The sequence below is a fragment of the Bombina bombina genome, chromosome 7, assembly GCF_027579735.1.
Source record: "Bombina bombina isolate aBomBom1 chromosome 7, aBomBom1.pri, whole genome shotgun sequence".
NCBI classification, from domain to species: domain Eukaryota; kingdom Metazoa; phylum Chordata; class Amphibia; order Anura; family Bombinatoridae; genus Bombina; species Bombina bombina.
The window spans coordinates 171,623,143-171,643,629 of record NC_069505.1 but is presented as its reverse complement, the minus strand read 5'-3'; the positions used below and the strand labels follow the sequence as shown (position 1 = coordinate 171,643,629).

Below are 20,487 nucleotides of genomic sequence, written 5' to 3'. Positions count from 1 at the left end.
TGAGCATTTGACGTGGTATTTTTTTTGGACCTAGCGTTTTAGTACAAACTAGTGGCTGATATCTTTAATCAGATAAAAGAAAATAAAAAAAGAGATTGAACACAAACAGCAGCTGATACTGTTCTATTGTGTAACAGAGAATAATATGCTATGATGTTATGAGGCTAGACCATGCTAACAGGCTGTAATAAAAATAAGGAGAAGAGTTGAAACATAACAACTTGCCCAATAAGGTCATGTAACACTATCAAACTTTGATAAAATAAGGAGAATTTCTTAAAGACAGGAGTTAGAACCATAAATTACTACCTATTACTTATAGCTGGTGAGTCTGAACAGGGTTATTCGATTCAAAAAGGCATTCAGTGCCAATGTTCAATCTGGGGCTCATAGCTATTGATAGCCAGACCAAGGGACAGACTGTGTTGCAGGGAGTGGGGAAGTTTAAAATGTTAGAGACCTCTGCGACATTAAGGGTAGGGGACGTAACAACCTAGACAACTATTAAAATATGTCCTTTGACCTAAGTAGAGGTTAGCTATTAGAAGTGATATGGGCAGTGTGATAGCATATTGATGGGTAGTTGGCTGTATTTATGGAGGCATAATGTGTAATGTATGTATACTTTGGGGAAAGGAATAAGTTTATTACTGAAAGATTATTAGTGTTTACCCTGAGTACTAAGATATATATATGCTGCTGTGCCATTAACCTAGAGCCTTACGATGATCTGAGCTATATATGCAACTAGCATGAGCAAACAATCTGTGTAAATTACCCCCCATAATACAATTTGAGCTTTATTTAACATTCTCACATGTGCAAATTAAGTAGCAGACTGTCCCTTTTTCGAATCATCCGGTGCAGGAAATAATACACAACATATAGCAAGTGTTAGAGATAAGTGTTCCTTCTTGCTCCTAAATGTACTGTGTACAAAGTAAAGTCTCCAGTCTCCGAGATATCCGAAGTAGAATAGAGTTATGGAACCGTAGCCTCTCTTTGTGAGCTGAATCAATGAATCATCTCACCCAATGCCTTCCCCGGTTCCACTATGGAGTCTCCACAGATTCCGGATCGCAACTCTGTGCAGTTATCTCAACTAGCAGAGTGAGCAAAGCAGATAGGTAAGTGGTTGTCATTCTTCCCGACTGCCGAGTTAGTGGAAAACACTCCAGTGTAGATGTCAGTTCTAGGCATTTAAGAACTCGATCGCGGGAGTCGGCCGCACTCCCTTGGCCACTTATCAGAGATGTGTAACTCCCTCCTGTTGCCCTAGTAAGAGTGGTACTGGGATTGCAAGGCTGCTGAGATCATAAGTCCTGTGAGGGCCGCAGTAAAATCCTATCCATTTCTCTGGAGCTCACCACATAGGCCATGCACCCAAAAGTACCATCCGTAGAGATCCGGTATATTGTGGGTGGAAGAGCAGTGGTTATGGCTTTGTCCCCTCTATTAGAGATCCTGTAGCCAAGAGGTAACTTCAAATAAAGCTCTGGAGAATACTTTTCATAGGCTGCACTTGTCTCTGGGTCATCCAAAGTACCGGTATCCTCCTTCCTGACTAATTTATCTAGTGTTTCATGGAGATCTTCCACACCCTGAACCACTCCCAATCCGGTTTCAGAAGCAACCACAGCACCAAGACCGCCCTCCTCGCCGCCACAGACGACATCCGTGCCATGCTCGACCGAAGAGAAACCGCCGCCCTCATCCACCTAGACCTCTCAGCAGCTTTCGACACTGTCGACCACAACACCCTCCGCACCCGCCTATACAACGCTGGCATCCGCAGCAAAGCCCTGGAATGGATCACCTCCTTCCTCACGGGCAGGACCCATAAAGTCAGACTCCCACCTTTCTCCTCCAAACCCACACCAGTCAACTGCGGTCTACCGCAAGGCTCTTCGCTGAGCCCCACCCTCTTAAACATCTACATGGCCCCTCTTGCCGCCATTGTCCGACGCCACAACCTCAACATCGTCTCCTATGCTGACGATACCCAGTTAATCATCTCACTCACCCGAGATCCCACCACCGCCAAAAAGAACGTCCACGAAGGCCTGACAGCAGTCGCTGCTTGGATGAAGGACAACCGGTTCAAACTAAACACAGACAAAACCGAAGTCCTCCTACTCGGACCCAATAAATCCTCATGGGATGACTCCTGGTGGCCCACAACCCTCTGATCCTTGACATCCCTCTCCAATGCCATATCACCGAACACCTAAGGAACCTTCACTGGCTCCCCATCAACAAGAGAATCACCTTCAAGCTCCGTACCCACGCGTTCAAGGCCCTACACAACATCGGACCCGAATTCCTCAACCACTGCGTAAATTTCTACACCCTCGCCATACTACTCTGATCGGCCGACCAAGCACTTGCAGTCATCCCCCGCATCAGCAAATCCACAGCGGGCAGAAGATCCTTCTCGCACATGGCAGCAAAGACATGGAACACCCTCCTTCTGCACCTCAGACAATCCACCTCCCTTACAAAGTTCAGAAAGGACCTCAAAACCTGGCTCTTCGACTGAAGGCCTATCCCCTTTCCCTTAGCGCCTTGAGACCCTCACAAATGATTAGTTTGCGCTCTATAAGTACCCAATAGATAGATGGTGTTTCACGGAGATCTTCCAGATTGCTATCCAGTTTTTTTTTCCAGATCTTGTAACAGGGCTTGTAAGATCTTATGAGTCTCCTCTATTATAGAATAGCCGTGTAATAGTAAATAAATGGATAGCCGACACTCGACTATTTTATCCAGTTTACTGGGGGAGGGTGTTGTGGTCTCTGCCACCATAGGCCTCAACGGTCCAGATTAGAGTGTATACACCAAAGTTTGGTATCCACCGGATCAGCAGGTATTTGTATGGCTATATGTATACTTGGCCACCAAAATTGTTGTGGGATTCCATCAATAGGTGGCAGATTATTGATCTCTGTCTAGCAGACTCTGATTTTACGTCCTCTCACAGCGCTGCCCAGACACGCCCCTGTGATAAGATTTTAACCAATCAGGTTTGTTGATCAGCTAGAGCTACCTAACAAGAGCATATGATCACTCTCAGCCTAAACTAGATCTGCATCTCATCACATGTTAATTGTTGCATGCAGGGGTCCATTAGCAGCCAGTCTATACATAACAGGTGTGCACAAGATTAATGCGTGCAAGCCTTTTATTAGTGCAAGTTGCAGGTTCATCTATCTATTCTCAAAATCATTATACAGAACAGCAAGTATATTATTACTATTGCTTACTACTGAGTTACCTTTGGAGGACCCAAACATTTTTTTTGCACCCGGGCCCTTTGTTGAATAGGTCCGCTACTGGTTGCATGCTATATCTTTCTGTTTAAAATATATATTTTTGAATTTCTAGCACAAAGGAGGGGAGCCAAATACAAAATGTTTTAGCCTTGCAGGTGCATAAATGTTTAGACGCATAATGTTGCATGACATTTCAGGAGATATTCACTTTATCAGATTCAAAAGTGAAGTAATCTTTCTAATCTAGGGTGACATTTCAAGATAAAGAAATGATTGTTATTTGAAACTAGTAAGGGAATGCAGGTTTAGCTGTCATGGTTTCCTTTCAGTGCTGTAGATTTAGTTTTTCAAATTCCTTTAACCATTTATGTAAGAATCTAGGTGTGTGCACAAAGAATTGTAGTGTTTTTATAGACATCATATACCATTAAAGGGACATTCTAGCCAAAATTGAAATCCACATGGATGCATTTTTTTTAAGTAGAAGCTTATTGCAATATAAATGTATTGGCAAAAATACTTCTAATAAAAGCTTTATATGCTTTAAAAGTGTATTTAAGTATGCACAGTGCACTAGCATTCTAAACACAGCACTTGCTTAGAGAGCCTAAGGTTCTTGTACATCTGGTAATGACTGAATTTGTTCATTGCTGACATGATACAAGCCCCACTGGTGCTCTGAGCAGCTGTAGTATTTAAAATGCTGGTGCACTGAGAATATCTAGCTATGCTTCACATGCACGTGTAGAGAACATTTTTATCACTGAAACAGTGATAACTTTTACTGGAAGCATTTTTGCCAATACATGTATATTGTATATACGTGTGTTTCTATTAAAAGATGTAATTAATCTATGTTCGTTTACATTTTGACCAGAATATCCCTTTAAATTATGGCTCGACTTATCCAGTGACCCACAGTTCCTAATATTTTATTTACTTTTTTTATATATATATAATTTATGTTATGTATGTTGACATAAATTCTTCACTGGCTTTTAAAAATATAAATGTAAGTCTTATTATATCAACCTCTAAACAAATAGTTTGTTCAAGGTGCTACCATTGGAAGAATATACAGCTGTGTGAAGTTGGCACCCTGTGTAACTAAAATGTGAATACAAATATACCATTTGTTTGTGCTGATTGGTGCCAAAAAACAAACAAACGTTTGTGCCAGTTTGGTTTGAGATCTATTGCACATTATATATTAACACATGTGACCTCAATCTTCGCCCACGTAGTTAATAGGGTTGCCACTTTTAGTTCAGGCCAAACCCAAACACTCTTGCATTGTGCATAGCACAGCAAAGTTTTTTGGCAGAGTACACACAATGGGACCGATTTAACAAAGTCTGGCGGACATGATATGCTGCAGCATATCATGTCCCCAGACTCTGTGCATATTCTTCTTTATAGTAGTGTCTATTACATGCAGTTATATGAAAATTGGTGTATACTGTCCCTTTAAGCAGTTATATGCACTATTTAAAGTTTTTGATCATTAGGGCATATTAAGCTGGTTTTCTTCTTAATATTCTTTACTACTGGTACATAACTACAATTTGTGTCTCATAGAAAAAACAAAAAAAGATGTCAGATGTGATAGCTTTGATGCATATGGTGTCCTGCTGATGATTGATGATTAGCCCAGATGATTAGCATTTTTATGCAATGTAAATGAGATATTCTACAGTACAACTCTGTGCACTTGAATATTGACACTTCTCCTGTTTAGTTCTCTATAGCTTCCTGTACAACCGCGAGTCACTTCCTCCCCACTTCTCTGTCTTTACACAGAGGGCAAGAACATTGTGAATAAAAGCTACTGCACTTCTGCTTAAAGGGCAGTTGCATTATTATTAGAACACCCCACTGGGCTACCTTTGAGGACTGTAGAGTATTGCCATGGGGGTTAACTGTCGGCTGCTGTTTAGCAGCTGTAGGCACGCTGTGTCTCTGCCCTCAGTGCAGGAAGAGTCGCTCCATTACAGATCACAGAGGTTTGATTTACAGCTGTCTAGTGTGGGGGCTGCTCCGTGTTAGGCTGATAAAGTTTAAATTTCCACTGTTGTGTTGTCTTTGCAACAACACCAGCCCATGTCAAGAGAACTGACAATTTTTTATCCTAGATTTTAACAACTTTGTCAGGCCTTGTATTATAACATTTAGGACTAGATTACAAATGGAGGGCTCATTTATTGCGCAACCCTAAACTGGCAAATGTGCCCATTTACGGCATGCCATAAATAACCAGCCATTACAAGTGGATGCAAGGTCGCTACCGCATTGCGATGTACTTGTAATACCAGCGCACATTAACGTGTGCTTATACTACTCAGTTGAGTGTAATCTAGCCCTTAAAGGGACACTAAACCCAAATTTGTAATTCAGAAAGAGCATGCAATTTTAAGCAACTTTCTAATTTACTCATATTATCATTATCAATTTTTCTTCATTCTCTTGCTATCATTATTTGAAAAAGAAGGCATCTAAGCTTTTTTTTGGTTTCAGTACTCTGGACAGCACTTTTTTTATTGGTGGATGAATTTATCCACCAATCAGCAAGGACAACCCAGGTTGTTCACCAAAAATGGGCCGGCATCTAAACTTACATTCTTGCATTTCAAATAAAGATACCAAGAGAATGAAGAAAATTGGTAATAGGAGTAAATTCAAAATTTGCATAAAATGTCATGCTCAATCTGAATCACGAAATTACATTTTTGGGTACAGTGTCCCTTTAATGTTTGTTTGCTTTTTTTTTTTTCCATTGTACACGGTATCCAACTCATTATTTTCACTTACATTTTTGTAAGTCAAATAAACAAGCTTATTTACACAACTATTTCTAGCAGGGCAGGTATTAAGGTTAAGCAACCCAGACTTGTGTAATACCACCGCTTCCTTGTCACTGCCACCACTGGCACTGCAATTAAATCCAGAATGTGTTGGGAAAACAGTAATAGCAAGTAAATAAAAGCAAAAATAATGATTTATTCAAAGCAAACATGCATCTGTATAAAATGTCCCTTTAATTCAGTAGGTTATGAATTTTTTTTTTTTTTTTAAAAGTACTTTAACCAATAGTTTTCTAGTCTAGAAGATCATGACACAGTTGAAAGCTATCAAGGATTTAAGTGATGCACTCTCTGAAGGGATTATTGCACTTTATAACATAGAACAATCTATATTTTGAGTTATCAGAAAGGTTTTTGTCAATGTAGACAAACATGTCAAAGTGCTGGTGTACTTTATCACAGTGAATAGTTAACCTCGGTGAAAAGCAAGGATCATAATTCATCAAAGAACATTTACTTAGTGTATATTAGATGGCACTATACAAATGACAGATATTACGTCACTTTCTTGGCTTAATTGATCAATTTTACGCAACATATGCTCCCATTCCAATCCATGAGTCACTATGTGAAAACTTTATATTTAGCTAGGGTATTCCGGGCACCACTTTATAATGGTATTTAGATGTATTAGAAGCAGGGTTGTTTAAATTAGTTAAATAGACATGATACTCAGTTCATTAATTCATGTGACAAAGCAAAGATATGAGTTAAAAGCTAATTATATTTAACTTGAAATACAGCTTTATCGGTTGTGTACTTCTTAATAACGCTCATTAGTGGTTAGGTACAAATGTTAATGAACAGACAAAGGAGTTTTAGTAGCAAGTAGCTATTAGCAAGAATTTTTTATCAATCATAGAGCATTAGAAGGATGTATATATCAGACAATAAGCAAAGCAGGAAGGATACAACTTGAGAAATTAATTACTAGAGTTGCCACCTCTCCCCGGGAATGATCCGGACAGTTCGGGTGTGTGTCAGAGTGTGGGATTGTGTGTGTGTATCTGTGTGTGTCTTTGTATGTGAGTGTCTGTGTGTGTGTGTGTGTAAGAGTGAATGCATTTGTTGTGTGTGTGTGTGTGTGAGAGAGAAAAAGAGTGTGTGTTATTGTGTGTGAGAGTGTGTGTGAGTGAGAGTGTGTGTGTGTGTGTGAGAGAAAGTGTGTGTACGTTGTGTGTGAGAGAGCGTGTGTGTGTGTGTGTGTGTGAGAGAGAGTGTGTGTGTGTGTATTTGTGTGAGAGTGTGTGAGAGAGAGAGAAAGAGTGTGTGTACATTATTGTGTGTGTGAGTGAGAGAGAGAGTATGTGTATGCGTTAGAGAGAGAAAGTGTGTGTATGTGAGTGAGAGAAAGAGTAGAGTGTGTACGTTATTGTGTGTGAGTGTGTGTGTGAGAGAGAAAGAGTGTGTACGTTATTGTGTGTGTGTGTGAGAGAGAGAAAGAGTGTGTGTACGTTATTGTGTGTGTGTGAGTGAGAGGGAGTGTGTGTGTGTATGTGTGTGTATGTGTGTGAGAGTGTGTGAGAGAGAGAGAAAGAGTGTGTGTGTACGTTATTGTGTGTGTGTGTGTGAGAGAGAAAAAGAGTGTGTACGTTATTGTGTGTGAGTGTGTGTGTGTGAGAGAGAAAAAGAGTGTTTGTTATTGTGTGTGAGAGTGTGTGTGTGAGAGTGTATGTGAGAGAGAGTGTGTGTGAGAGAGAGAATGTGTGTGTACGTTATTGTGTGTGAGAGAGTGTGTGTGTGTGTGAGTGAGAGAGAGTATGTGTATGTGTGAGAGAGAGAAAGAGTGTGTGTGTGAGAGAGCATAAGTGTCTTTGTGTGTGTGAGAGAGAGTATGTGTGTGAGAGTGTGTGTGTGTGTGAGAGAGCATTAGTGTCTTTGTGTGTGTGTGTGTGGGAGAGAGAGAAAGACAGAGTGTCTGCCTCGCTCCACAAGACTCTCTTCTAGTTTTAAAAGATTCAAGTGCTCCCTAAAGACTCTACTGTTCAGGGATGCATACAACCTACGCTAACCTTTCTTTATACCAGTTCCTCTCCTCCATTGTTATCACCTGAACCCCCCTAGCATGTAAGCTTAATAGTCTAGCTGTTTGTTGATCACCTTCTCAAGAGCTGACTACAACAGTGCAACTCTTGGTAGGGCCTTCTACCCATTTGATCCCTATAACTGTTTTGTTGTTCTCTGCCTTTGTTAACCGATAATAATAATAATAATATCTATGTGCGAGTTTGTGTTTATGTGCAAGCCTTCATGTTCGCCGGAAACAGGAGTTAAGAAGCAGCGGTCTTAAAGGGACACTGAACCCAAATTTTTTATTTTGTGATTCAGATAGAGCATGCAATTTTAAGCAACTTTCTAATTGACTCCTATTGTCAAATTGTCTTCATTCTCTTGGTATCTTTATTTGAATGGCAAGAATGTAAGTTTAGATGCCGGCCCATTTTTGATGAACAAACTGGGTTGTTCTTGCTGATTGGTGGATAAATTCACCCACCAATAAACAAGTGCTTTCCATGGTTCTGAACCAAAAAGTTGCTTAGATGCCTTCTTTTTCAAATAAAGAAAGCAAGAGAACAAAGAAAAAATGATAATAGGTGTAAATTAGAAAGTTGCTTAAAATTGCATGCTCTTTCTGAATCACGAAGGAAAACATTTGGGTTCAGTGTCCCTTTTAAGACCGCAGCTCCTTAACGGGATCCTCTGCCTCTGAGCGGCGTACAGCAATTAACCCGATCGAATACGATTGGGTTGATTGACACCCACTGCTAGCGGCTGATTGGACGCTAATCTGCAGGGGGCGGCATTGCACAAGCAATTCACTAGAGCTGCTTGTATACACCAATTTTCATATAACTGCATGTAATAGACACTACTATAAAGAAGAATATGCACAGATACTGATATAAAAATCCAGTATAAAACCTTTTAAAAACTTAGAAGCTCACAGTTTAGCTCTGTTGATGAGGTAGTCTGGGACACCCACTGAAAGGGGCTGGGTAAATAAAAAGAGCAGACACTTCCCACCTCCCCCCTTCCCTGCATAGGAAAAGACAGACAACATAAACAGGAGCCTGCAGGAGTTTGTAAATGAGAGTATACATCTGGCACTGTGGGGCTTGGTTAGGAGTCTGAAAATCAGCAAAATGTTCATAAGAATAAGCAAAACTATACATTATTATAAAAATACAACCAAATGGGCTATATAAATGGATCATCTACAAAACATTTATGTAAAGAAAAATCTAGTGTACAATGTCCCTTTTATTACATGTAGAAATGGTATTGTCTTCGGGTCATCCCTCCAGATGCTAGACAGAGCTGCTAAGGTAGATGAGGGGCAGTCTCTGGGAGGAAGAAACAGGAGCCTTTCAGGAGGGGAAAGGTCTATTCTAGACAGGAAAGGGGTAGTGATGTAGCTGCCAGGAGAGACAAAGATGACCGGGGGCTATGCAACAGCACCACCATGTATAGGTGGCATTGTGGGAATTGTAGTCTTTTAGGAACACCTAGCTGCCCCAGGCTACATTTTAAGTGCAGCTGCCTATGGCAAGAGGTGGCCAGCAATCGTAAGTGAGCAGCACCCATCGGTAACTTGGGGGCTTTAACCCAAGGTGCCAGGACCTACTGATGAAATGCTCTTCCAGAAGCCACAAAGTTAATAAAACGTAAAGGAACAATGTAAACATACACATAATACGTTTTTTGAACACATTAAGGGGAATCTAGTTTTATCGTACAGTGTCCCTTTAAACCTCCCTTACGAAGATCAATCTTTTTACTATAAGGGTAAGTCTGCATAGTTGTACCATTTAGTTCCATAAACTGTAGCCCTGTAGTGTTCTGATTACACTGGGATTTTAATTGGTGAGGTCATATATAGAAAGCAGATGGTTTGATCTCAGTGGACCATTATTAAACATCTGGTCTTGTTCAGTTCATCTCAGATGTGGCGTACCGTGCTCTGCTTGCTAATATGTGCTTTATTGTGTTACAATATGCTGCTAACTTTTTGGTTCTGTTCTTCCTACTGATAGAATAAATCTGGTCGCCTTTACCGGACTAAGCGTGATCACATGATGTGCAAAGCCTTTTCGTTAGGTATTGCTTATTCATCTACCATTGGAGGAATGGCCACACTAACTGGGACCTCCACAAACCTCATATTTATTGAACAGTTTGAAACGTAAGTATTTGTAGAATTAGGTTAAATCAAGATATTCTATATCGAAGACAAAAGGAAAATTGCATTATTGCCAGAATTTAAGATTCAAATTTTTTGTTGGGATTTGCAAAGGTCGTTTCAAATGTCCTTTAAAGTGATATGAAACCCAAAGAGATTTCTTTTGTGATTCAGACAGAGCAAAACAAATAAAATTGCTTCCATTATAAAATGTGCTTTGTTCTCATGGTATTCTTTGTTGAAGAGATACCAAGGTAGTGCTCTTGCAAATGGATAACATTCCTGCAGAACTGCGGCCATATAGTACATTTAACAAGTATACCGAGGGAACAAAGTAAATTAGATAATAAAAGTGGATTGTAAGGTTGTTTATATTTGCACGTTCTGTCTAAATCATGAAAGTTGTGATTTTACTTTCTCTGTAAAGTCAGGTCAAGAGCATTATTGCACTTCAGCTCTGGAGTTGAACATGGCTGGTGACTACACAAACATACAGTGATTAGATCTCATCATCCCATGTTAAAGGGACATGAAACCCAAATATTTTCTTTCATAATTCAGATAGAACATGTGATTTTAAACAACTCTCCAATTTGCTTCTATTATCTCATTTGTTTTGTTCTCTTAGTATCCATTGTTGAAGGAGCAGCAATGCACTACTGGTTTCTAACTGAACACATGGGCGAGCCATTGACAATCGATATATATGTGCAGCCACCAATCAGCAGCTAGAACCTAGGTTCTTTGCTGCTCCTGAGCTTACCTAGATAAATCTTTCAGAAAAGGATAACAAGAGAAGGAAGCAAATTAAATAATAGAAGTAAATTGGAAAGTTGTTTAAAATTGTATGCTCTGACTTAATCATGAAATAAATGTTTTAAGTTTCATGTCCCTTTAAGCTGAGATTGGCAGTGCATTGCACTTCAGATTTATGTGTTTTCTCTCCTTTTCTGGGATCTGATTCTTAGTGTGTTTGGCTTGTATAGGGTTAATGATTTTGGTTTGAGTACTCTTATCTGCATCACTGCACTAAAATCAGATAGAAAAGCTACATACATTTGTTAAGATAAGTATGTGTATCTTATTTCATCGCTCCATGAAAAGTACACAACCCATGAGTGGCATAAAGAAGCAAGGAGAAATTGTAGACTATAACGTTTGTGGGGATTATTACTAGTGCCATTAAAAGGACAATATATGTGACCACTGAGCTTTAACAAGCGCTGCATGGGGTATAAGTAGAGAATGAGTGGGGGTAAAAAGACCATAGGTTTTTACTGGGGTAAAAAAGGGACATTCTTTCCTGCTCTAGATAGAAAAAAGGCTGCGTGTAAATCTGTGTTTGGCTACATGCACCCTCTAAACCAGCAGCTATTGGTACAGGATGTGCACACTGTAGGCATAGAAATAATAAAAAAAAGTTTTAAAAAAATACAGTAGCATTGAGTGTAAAAATTAAAAGGAGGGAGGGAGATAGTAAAAATAAATAGATGCTAACCTTTTAAAGGGACATGAAGGGGCAATAACAAAATGCTCAAATGCGCCTGCAAAGGTTTAAACACATAGCCAACTCTGCTCTGGCAGTGCACTACTGGTCTGGAGCCAAACATGGCTGATGAGTCAATCAGAGGCAGAATATGTGCATAGCCACCAATCACTGGCCATGTTTAGCTCAGGAGCAGCAGACTGCTTCATAACTGCCTGAAGGCGCAGAAACAAGGGGAACAAGGACCATTCGGTTGTTGTTAAATCTACCCCTCAGAATAAATTCTTGTTATGCCCCTAGCTATATACACAGTTCTATATTTAAGAATGCAAATGCTGTTTACAAAGACTGAACAAGCAGTGATATTTAATTTACTTTCCAAAGTTTCATTAACTTTAACTTTTTGTGTTCCATTTTCATTGTATCACAATCTAGACGTTATCCTGGGTGCCAGTTTGTGAATTTTGGATCCTGGATCGCCTTTTCTTTTCCCATTGCCTTTATCATCTTAATTTTTTCGTGGATGTGGATCAACTGGCTTTTCTTAGGCTTCAAGTATGTAGATTTTTCTTTTTAATTTTTAATCGTTTTCAGAAATTACAAAAGGCTTTATTATTATTCGTTCACTTGAGATGCAAGTAATATTATTGTAAATGTGCTTTTAATGGGACGTGATATCCACATGTTGAAGCAACTAGAAAATGAAGCAGCATAGATGTAAAAAGCTGTCTAGAAAATATCACCTGAACATCTCTATGTAAAATATATTTTTTTTACAAAATGTCCTCAGTTGCCACATCCCATTGTAAAGGGATGTAAAAGCAGCCAATCAGGATGGAGCGTGCATCTGGCATGTGGAGGTAGAGTCATATTACTACTCAGTTTAAGGAAGTTTGCTATGAAATCTCACAAGATTTCAGTGAAATCTGATGAGATCACAGGAAAGCAAAGTGTGACATCATCACTGATGAAGCTGATTGGATGTAGTTTTTTTTTTTTTAACATGCAGCTGACAGTAGCAGAAGGATAACTGCACTTACTATTGTAAGCTGAAGATACTTTGAGGTAAAATACCTTCTTTTTTTTAAAAAAAATGTGCACAAGATGCTCATATCATTTTTTTCTTGTCAGTTTTTTACAGTTATTCTGCATAACCCCTTGAGTACTAATGACGGCTCTGAGCCATCACAGAGTTTCCCACTAGCACTATCCCACCTTGAGGGAGATCTGGGGGCTCCCACCCGCTCCTACCCTGGTGATCGGGCCTGCATAGTGACAGGCATCGCCGGGGCTTCATGTTATGCACGGTGACGTCACGCTCAATAACGTGATGACGTCACTGCGCAACTTTATTTATACTTAACAATGTTAAGTATAGGAGCAGGGGGCATGCTGCTTAGAAGCCTGTATCTCAGGCATCTAAGCAGCTACAGACCACCAAGACCCACCATTGGAAAGGTAACCATCTAACCTTTCCAACAGTGTAAGTCTTGGGGATCTGAAGAATAAAAGAAAAAAAAAAGTTAAAAAAAAAATTTGTTCAAAAAATAAAAAAATAAAAAAAACCTTAAAAAATCTTAGCACCCAGGTGGGAAAGTGCTTAGCACTCAAAGGGTTAACAGGATTTAGCATATGGGTGTTGTGTCTTTTTAAAGAAGCTATTTAAAAAAGATAAAATACCAACTGCAGTTCTTGTTCAAGCCTGTATGTGGTAGGTTTAAATTAGGGTAAGGACAGGTTAGCCATTATTTTTGTAAATAAATAATTTAATAAACTTTCTAAAAGATTGTGATTGACCCCCTAAAATCACAGCCTGCACTACAGTGTTTTATACCCCCTTAGGGAGAAAGGATCTATATAAATAATATAGGTCTTGATCACAATCTATCTGCAATTTTCTTCCGAAAATACTTTTTGCTATACGACCTGATTAGGAGCCGAGTGCTGCTTCATTTGTTAAAAATCCGCCACTGTGAGCAAGTTTTCAACAAAAAATTCCCTGAAGAAGGTATTTTCATGAAGTACTTTTATCAAAATATAAACCGGGAGGTCTCCTGAAACTGGCACGTACAAAAACCCATTTACGCCTCTTTTACAGTTATAACGGTGCAGAATACTTTAATGTTGAGACTGGAGTCTGCGCTACAGAATATAGAAATATATTACATGAAAAGTGGATCAAATAATTAAAAGTATACTGCAAAGTGATTTTGCTGCATATAACTAAACATTTTTAATTGCAATTTCAGATTTATTTTAATATCCCTTAATGGGATTTAACTAAGTTCAGGAGTTAATCATTTCTGAGGGATATCAGTAACAAAAGTTTTTTGATTTGAGGTTAAAGAATAGCAGATTTGGAGATTAACTATGGAATCCCCAATTTATAGAAAGGGAAGGTAATTCTTGCTTTCTTGCTAAAGGGGTAGGAGCAATACGATTTTATCTTAAGACCGCTGTTTCCCGCGAGCCTTAAGGCTCGCGTGGAAACGGGCATCAGGGCCCATTTGGCCCTTGATAAATCGTCCCCTATTTATATTCTAGTTTTCTGCAGATAAAATGTGTCCGTGTCACAAATTCAGTATCACTAATACATTAAAGTTTAAAGCTACAGTTGTGTAATGTAAGATACAGTTTTTAATGTAAGTGGTATTTAGTGATGTAATATGTATATGGTCGCATCAGTAAGTTTTATGTTTATATTGCTTGTTAGCTGTACTGTGAACGGTATAGGCCAAAATATTCTTATTCAAGAGGGGAAAATATTTGCACCTAATTAAACTTTTTTTTTTTTTTTGAAAAATATTTTTTATTAAACAGTGTCAGTAAGAAGTGTACAGTTATATGAAAGAAAAATATAGGCATCTTGAAAACATTGTACAACATTTAGTCAATGTAATTAAACTTTTTTAATTCATTTATAAAATAATTCAGCTCCTTACCACGTGACACAAAAAAAAAAAAAAAAGGAAGTAAAATCACATGCAAGTCATTGTTTAGGTACTATCCCTTATTACCATCATATAAGGTTGCAGAATGGTGTTATCTCTACTCAAGTAACAAGTCTAGATTGTCTTCTTCAAATAAGAAAAGTGGTAGGAATTTGGCCATTGAAAAACATTTGCAACATGCAAGTTATTAATGCATTAAAAAAATGATCATACTTGGCTGGTATGTTAATTTGCTAGAACACTACAAAAAAGTCTTGTAATTAGAAGGTATTTCAGGTTTCATTAATCCAGGTGATAAAAAGCCTGTTTTAAAAGCTGAGTGGTGGTAATGGGTGGAGGGGTGAAGTTATCAGAACAATTTATAGAAGAAATATTTTATTTGCAGCTTAAAGGAGATGCAGTGCTGTAGAAAATCAAAGTCACCTACTGATGAAGATTCTAGGAGTATTTTGCAACAAGAGTACGACAAGTTGGGACCTCTGAGGTATGGTGGCAACAGAATTCTTACATATGCACAGCATGTAATTAAATACCCTACCCGTTCATTTATAGCTTTCATCAGAATGCACATGCACTGCGGAATATGTTGGCGCTTCATAAATAGTATAATAATAATAATAAATGCACACGTTTTAGATGGATTTGAACAAATTTGGCTTAACAATAAAATGCTACATTTATGTTTTCTTTATAAAAATGTAAATTTCATGACAATTTAGATGTAAAGGAACAAAAAAAAACAAAATTTAAACTTTCATTGTTTAGAACAGGCACGACCAACTGACGACCCACACGCCAAATGCAGCCCTCTGTATACCAAAAAGGTCAGAGGTCACGAGATAGGGAGTAGCATCTTACTTCTTCTTAAAGGGACATAAACCCCCAATTTTATTTCTTTAATGATTCAGACAGAGCATGCAATTTTAAACAACTTCCCAATTTACTTCCTTTGTTGAAAAGCAGGAGTGTGCACGTGTCTGCAGCACTATATGGCAGCAGTTTTGCAACAATGTTATACATTAGCAAGAGCATTAGATGGCAGCACTATTTCCTGTCATGTAGTGCTTCAGGCATGTACACGCTACCTATCTAGATATCTCTTCAACAAAGATTAAAAAGTGAACAAAGCAAATTTGATAATAGAAGTAAATTGAAAAGTTTTAAAAAAAAATTATTTTCTATCTAAATCATATAAGAAAAATGTTGGGTTTCATGTCCCTTTAACACACTTGGCTCCATTTTATGAAGCTGATACAGCTTCAGCCGTTGCGGCTTACTAGCGTGACTCTTAAAGGGACATGAAACCCAAAAATCTTCTTTCATGATTTAGGTAGAACATACAATTTTAAACAACTTTCCAATTTACTTCTATTATCAAATTTGCTTCATTTCCTTGGTATCATTTGTTGAAGGAGCATCAATGCACTACTGGTTTCTAACTGAACACGTGGGTGAGCCAATGACAATCGGTATATATATGCAGCCACCAATCAGCAGCTAGAACCTAGGTTCTTTGCTGCTCCTGAGATTACCTAGATAAACCTTTCAGCAAAGGATAACAAGAGAAGGAAGCAAATTAAATAATAGAAGTAAATTGGAAAGTTGTTTAAAATTGTATGCTCTGTCTAAATCATGAAAAAAAAATTGGGTTTCATGTCTCTTTAAACTGCAAGTTATGAAGCAGCGGGACTTGTTAGATAGAAATCAAATTCACATGTGACTTAATTCCGCCACAAAAACACTGTGCTGCCGGCTTTTCACTCGGGGTGCACTTAACTGGCCGTACTAGTCTGCTTTAATACACAAATTTGATTGTTTGTAGTTATGTTTACAAGAGGTGGAGACATTTGGTGTTTGTGGATGACTGGGACATAATGTGGTGGGAAACATAGGAAATGAAATAGCAGGCGGTCACAAGTACATTTTCATGGTTCAGATAGATCATGCAATTTGAAATAACTAACTTTTCAAATTACTAAGTTCTCTTGGTATCCTTTGTTGATCATAAGAATTGTTCTTTAAAGAGACAGTCTAGTCAAAATTAAACTTTTGATGATTCAGACAGGGCATGCAATTTTAAACAACTTTCCAATTTACTTTTATCATCAAATTTGTTTTGTTTTCTTTGTTGAAAGCTAAATCTAGGTCGGCTCATATGCTAATTACTAAGCCCTTGAAGGCTGCCTCTTATTTCAATGCATTTTGACAGTTTTTCTTAGCTAGAGGGAGTTATTTCATGCGTGCCATGTAGATAACATTGTTATCACTCCCGTGGAGTTATTTATGTGTCAGCACTGATTGGCTAAAATGCAAGTCTGTCAAAATAACTGAAATACGGGGATAGTCTGCAGAGGCATAGATACAAGGTAAACACAGATGTAAAAAGTGTATTAGTATAACTGTGTTGGTTATACAAAACTGGGGATTGGGTAATAAAGGGATTAGTTACCTTTTTAAACCATAAAAATTCTGGATTAGACTGTCCCTTTAACTATGAACGTTAACACAGCCTTCTCCTAGGTTTTAAAATATGTTGCTAATCTTTATAGAACCTTGATGCTTCATAAAATGACATAGATACATAGTACTGAATGTAATTACACTATTTTCTCTCATAACAGCTACCAAGAGGTCGTGACGCTCACCATCTTCTTACTTATGGCTTTGTCATGGTTTACCCGGGATCCTGGATTTATCCCAGGTTGGGATTCACTGTTTGGACTGTGAGTTGATGTGTGTTTGGTGGTTGAAATAGATATTTATAAATATTAATACGTTGTATCTAGTGTTACACTTAGATGCCGCAATAAATGATATTCACAGTAGACTCACCTTGCTCATATGGTTTATTTAAAGGAACATTAAACACAAATTTAAATTTCCAATAAAATGTTTACTTAAACAAACACTAAGTCATTAAAAGCATGTAACTTTGTTAATAAGTTTATTATTATTTTGCAGTCCAAAAATCTAATTCTTTTACATACTTATTACGTGTTTTTATCTGATCTCCTTTGCTGTGCCAAGTTAGGGACATATATAAATGAGCTGCTGCACTGATCAAGCAATCACTGTTTAGAATGTAGCAGGGTCCGGGTTCTAAGTTAGGGACATATATAAATGAGCTGCTGCACTGATCAAGCAATCACTGTTTAGAATGTAGCAGGGTCCGGGTTCTAAGTGTGCAGTATCCACTCCAGTTCCGCTTGGGGCTGTAGAAAAGCCCTTTAAAGCAAAGAAAAACAACTATTCTACTATATTTACTATATATGTTTTTTTCTTTTAATTTCCTGCTTTAGTATTGTTTTTATTTATTTACCCCCAGAGGGGCTGAAGACCTGGATTCTTCAGGTATACCTCTCAAACTCCAAAGAAACTGCACCTTCCTTCTCTCTCCTGGTCCGTGCCGGATAGGTAGTGTGACGTAGGAGGAAACCTCTCTTACTTATCCGTCATTCATCAAACTGACACAGACCTTTTTGTATTGGTTGTGCACAAATCAAGTCACACAGACTGAAACACGAACGTCCTCCGAATATGTTCACAACCTCATGACTTCACCATAAACACAGTTCTGTACACTCCCGCTTATAGGGACCTGTTCCATCCAATACCACTCGTTAGCGGCACTATCGTAACATATCATGTCCTGTTATCAGGTACACCTCCAAAGCGCTGAGTCCCACCAGTTAGCCTCTGTATTAAAGGTTGTTCTCATTAGTGTCCAAAAGGTTAGACTGATGACAAATTCATACCACCAGGGCAATACGATCAGAATGATTGACAGCCTATGCTAGTGGCCGATTGGCCGCCAGTGAGCAGGGGGCGGCATTGCACAAGCATTTCACTAGAAATGCTTGTGCAATGATAAATGCCGACAGCGTATGCTGTATAATTTGTAAAATAATGACATAAACATCCTGTGTGCTGTATTTTCTCTTACTTTGAAGGACAGTAATGTATGTCCTTCAGTCTCTTTCTTTTTTCCTAAATTTGTATTGTTACAAAACTGCTGCCATATAGTGCTTCAGAAATGGGCTGTCTCCTAAGGATGTATCCATGCTTTTTAACAAAAGATACCAAGAAAACGAAGAAAAAAAGTGATAATAGAAGTACATTAGAAAATTGTTGAAAATTACATGCTCTATCTGAATCATGCCAAAAAAAATTTGGGTATCATATCCCTTTAAATATATCCTTATGTATAATTATTGTCAACCTCTCATTTTAAAGGGACAGTGTACTGTAAAATAGTTTTTACCTTAATATGTATCCAATGACTTGCTATACCAGTTGCAGAGTATAAAATGTATGAGAAAAGTATCCTTTATGTTTATTTTTTAATTTAAAATGGATGGCTGTTTTTGTTCTTTAAAATCACAACCCATCAAAGTGGGTTGAACTTGCAGGGAAATCAGATATCCTTATATTATCACTTTTTTTTTTTACTTTTCAATCTTTATTGAGAAAAAATTTGATAAACTGATGAATTACAGTTTTCAATGGATAAAGATGTGACTGGGTTGGAGCGGAACATTGTTGAGTTATGGTGGACATGACTAGAGTCAGTTCAAGAGTGGGTTTGGTGAGGAATGTCCCTTATAGGTGATCTTCTTTTTCAGTCCAGTAAGCGAGTTTAAGAATATCCATGTTATAAACTGAGAACAATACATTATACCGTATAGATGATCTTAACAATAAGTATAACTTAAAACGATTATTTGTTATATGGAATATACATTAGAATCGGTTTGTATATTGAGGTCTCGCGGCAGAGGTGGGGTGGGGGTCGGAGATCAGGGAAGAAAGGAAGGGGGGGGTTGGGTGGTTTGTGAATCATGAGATGTACACATGTTAAATCGTTTCCATAGTTCTAGCATGTTTTTGTGCACTTCTACAATCCCCGCTTTTAGATAGTGGTTTCTTTCTAGACGGAGAATATCCGAGACTTGACAACTCCAGTCTTCTTTGGTTGGAGGTGTGGGGGGTTTCCATCTTTGTGGAATCAGGAGTTTAGCGCCATTTATCATGGTATTGAGAAGGGATTTTTTGGCTGTATCTTTGAGTTTGGGTAATGAGTGGAACAATAGTAAATTTGGGGATGAGGGGATGACTGTGTCCAGAATCCCGGACATAGAGAGTGTTATCTCTTTCCAGAAGTCACCAAGTTTTGGGAAATTCCACCAGATATGTAAGATAGTACCAGTTTCTCCGCAGCCTCTCTAACATTTACCACTGGTTTGTTGAATCTGTCAGGTGTAAGATACCATCTGGTGATGATTTTAAAATTCATCTCTTGGATTCTGGCTGAGATTAAAGAATGTTTATGATTAAAGTATATTTTTTGCCATTGTTTCTTATTGAGGTTGTCATTTAGATCTCTATGCCATTTGTGGATGTTTGATGGTGTGTAGGTGTCTGGGTGGAATTTGTGATCTGCACAATGACTCGTAAGGAGTGAGAGGACGTAAAATTTTATTTTGGGGTTTAAGTTTGCTGAAGTAATGTTGGAAACGCGCTGCGTTGTACCATGACGTTAGAGCCGGTATGTTCAGCTTAAAGTGAAGGTAAAGTTACCTTAGTCTCTTTCCAGTATTCCGTTTATGGAGTCCAATAAATATAGGTTTAATTCATCATTTTTTTCTGATCTGCGTATAAACCAAGTTTTAAGGCAATTTATTAAACATTTTTAGTCAACCCGAAAATATATATATTTTTTGTACCTATTGATCACGTT

At 38.2% G+C, this 20,487-nt stretch overlaps 1 protein-coding gene across 1 annotated transcript in view; it reads left to right on the top strand.

Annotated features, from left to right (window-relative positions):
* LOC128666040 (solute carrier family 13 member 1) overlaps positions 1-20,487 on the top strand; it is a 135,003-nt gene that overhangs the window by 80,657 nt on the left and 33,859 nt on the right. Inside the window, exons 8-11 of the mRNA XM_053720405.1 lie at positions 10,168-10,316; positions 12,235-12,354; positions 15,136-15,234; positions 17,372-17,473. Coding sequence (XP_053576380.1) covers positions 10,168-10,316; positions 12,235-12,354; positions 15,136-15,234; positions 17,372-17,473 — 470 coding nt within the window. The remainder of the gene's footprint in view (positions 1-10,167; positions 10,317-12,234; positions 12,355-15,135; positions 15,235-17,371; positions 17,474-20,487) is intronic.